Source organism: Vombatus ursinus, unplaced genomic scaffold (genome assembly GCF_900497805.2).
Source record: "Vombatus ursinus unplaced genomic scaffold, bare-nosed wombat genome assembly UNPS02005409.1, whole genome shotgun sequence".
Classification (NCBI taxonomy): domain Eukaryota; kingdom Metazoa; phylum Chordata; class Mammalia; order Diprotodontia; family Vombatidae; genus Vombatus; species Vombatus ursinus.
In genome coordinates, this window is record NW_020945187.1 from 1 (window position 1) to 2,960 (window position 2,960).

General features: G+C 49.4%; 1 protein-coding gene across 1 annotated transcript; it reads left to right on the top strand.

Moving 5' to 3' along the window:
* Positions 1-4: 4 nt before the first annotated feature.
* Positions 5-643, top strand: LOC114032483 (scavenger receptor class A member 5-like; the record flags this gene model as incomplete). The annotated part of the gene is made up of 1 exon (XM_027847793.1): positions 5-643. A coding segment is annotated over one exon (639 nt), but the record flags the coding sequence as incomplete, so codon positions are not given.
* Between the last annotated feature and the right edge of the window lie 2,317 nt (positions 644-2,960).

The following is a 2,960-nucleotide window of genomic DNA, read 5'->3' on the forward strand; positions in this document are numbered from 1 at the left end:
TTTCCGGGACTTGCAGTTAAGGCTCCTGCAGCTCCCACTCCGGGGGGACGTGATGGAGCACATCTGGAAGCTTCAGGACCTGTTCCAGAACCACTCCGATTCTCTGCGCCTGCTGATGAGCTCCCTGCAGAGGCTGGAGGGTAACGTGTGGAGCCTGGAGACCCAGGCCAGCCAGACAGAGCAGAGCATCTCCCTCCTGCGGGACAGTAGCGGCCAGCAGCACGAGGCAGCCCAGATGCAGCTCTACCACCTACAGGTGGAGCATAACAGCAGCCAGCTGCTGCTCCAGCATCACGCCAGGCTCTTGTCCGAGCTGGCCACCAGGGTGAGCAGTCTCGGGGAGGAGCTGGCCGAAATGACCGGGGCCCTGGGCGGCATCAACCAGAGTCTCTCCTACGATGTGGCCATCCACCACACTCAGCTCCGGGATCTGCAGGTGCTGGTGAGCAACGCCAGCGAGGATGCCCGGCGCATGCGCAGGGTCCACATCGGCATGGAGCTGCAGCTCAGGCAGGAACTGGCCATCCTCAATAACGTTACGGAGGAGCTGCGACTCAAAGACTGGGAGCACTCGGTGGCCCTGAGGAACATCACCCTCATGAAAGGTACGGGCCTGCCCCGCCTCTGGAGGGTCTACCACTGATCCTCCCAAATGCCGCGTCTTACCTATCGGGCACTCTAAGTAGCGGTCATTGGATAGAGAGCCAGCCTCAGCCTCTGAGTCAGAAAGACCCGGGTTCGAGTCCTCTGCCAGTTACTGACTGTGTGACCATGGGCAAATCACTTAACCTCTCAGTGCCCATGCAATGCTCTAAGACTAAACTGCTGAGCAAGGGCTTGTCTTTATTGGTCAACTAGCTTCCCCAAGGGGAGTCCCTTGTGCTAGTAAAAGCCCACCTCTCTTCCAAATAACATTCTACTTTTCGCAATTTAATCCTCAGAACAACCCTGTGGGGTAGATCATGTGAGAAATATTCTCATTTTGCAGATAAGGAAACTGAGGCTTAAAGAGGAACTTGCCTTGACCTCTGTAATACAGCTAAGTCAATTGCAGAGGCTGAAACTGACTTACTGCCCATTGCTCCATAGACCTTACTGGTCCCTTGTTAGCTGTCCACTCTGTTTAAGAGCAAATAGGAGTTAAGTGACTTGCCCAGGGTCACACAGCTACTAAGTGTCTGAAGGCAGATTTGAACTTAGATCTTCCTGACTCCAAGCCCAGGGTTCTGTCTACTATATCATCTAATCCACCTTGTACACTTTCATTGAGGCAACCCCCTGGACAGAGACCTTAAATAAAGCCCCATTGCCTAGGCCAGTGGTCTCCAAACTTTTGTGTTCATGCACGGTAAAACATTTTTGAACATGTGCCCCTACTGTATATAATTTGCTTATTTTTAAATGATATGCACATATCATTGTATTAATGAATTATGTACAACGTAAAACATATATAAGAATAGAAATGAAATAGGATGAGTTAAAGATGACACAATATTCGGTCAAGAGTGAGCCGCCAGACTTTACTAAATGAAGTGACGTGCACTTCAGGAAGTTCATTTTGGGGGGTGAGTGGAGGTAGGATTGGAGTGGGGAGAGACTTGAGCAGGAACACGAATTAAAAGGCTACTTCAGTGGTCTAGATGAAAGGTGTGGAGGGCCTGAACTAGGCTGGGAGAGTGTGAGTGGAGAGGAGACAGACAGGAGAGGCAGTGAAATACTGTTACCAAATATTAAAGGTAATCGGTCCCCAACCCCCAGGTTCTCATATTCATAGATCCCTGCAGAAGAAGAGTCCTTTTTTCGTCCCTATCCCAGGTCCCTATCTGGTTTCATTTATGTTAAAATCGTTCCTCTCAACCACTGGACCTGCTGAGTCTGCTGATTTCTCCTGGGTTCTGCAGAGATGGGGTCCTTCCATGAGCCTTTCTCTTGGTGCTCGACCGCTTTCTCAGATTCCCTGACTTGAGCCTTCCATCTCAGAAGCATAAACTTGTTTCTCTTTCCAATTGTCAGCTCCTTAGCAGTGTGGTATAATGGAAAGAGCACTGCTCTAGAATCAGAGGATCTGGGTTCAAATCATGCCTCTTAGCCTTATCACTGTCTGCATCACCTTGGGGCAGCACATTTTCTCTCCTGGGTTTTGGTTTCCTCAAATATAAAATGAAAAGGTGGGACTAGAAGTAGACTCTGAATTCCCTTCCAGCGCTCGGTGGTACAGCCTCAGCATTGTCCTCCTCCAAACTGTGTGTGTGTAGTTTGTCCTTTGTTCTTGAAGAGGACCATGACATCAGGGAGATGATGATATGATTTGCAATTGATTTTGATTTGAGGGAGGGAGGGAGCCGGGATCAGAAGCAGAATGAGAATGATAGAATGTTAGAGCCAGACCAGCCATTGGCTCCTCATTCTACCAGTGCTGACTTTAAACTCCTGCCACAGATGGAGGCACTCTTGTAGTGCCTTATAGGGCCCTGAGCAAGAGGGACAGGGTACTCTCCTGGAAGTTTGGCTCTGAGGCTACCCCAGGTGACAAAGGGGTAGGAGATCTCATTCATTCAAAAAAAGACTTATTGAACACCTTACTAAGGGCAGCAGGGTCCTGCAGAAAGAGCTCTAGATCTAGGGTCAGAGCTTGGGTTCAAATCTTGTCTCTGCCATTCGCTATTTGGATGACCCTGGGTGAGTTCCTTCACTATTCTGGGCCTCAGTTTCCTCATCTGTAAAATGAGGAGGATGGATTGCTTAGCTTCTAAGGTTCCTTCCAGTTCTAACTTTCTGCTCTGATGATCTTCTATATAACATACCTAATGTAGGCAGATAGGTCACGATTTCAGAACCTGGTGTAGATGAGGCATTTCTTTATGCCTAGCTTGCTGTCTAGGGTCCCGTGGAGCTGCACAGAACACCCCATTCGAGCTGACATAGTGTGGGCTTGCTGAGCTGTGCCTAGGCACAGT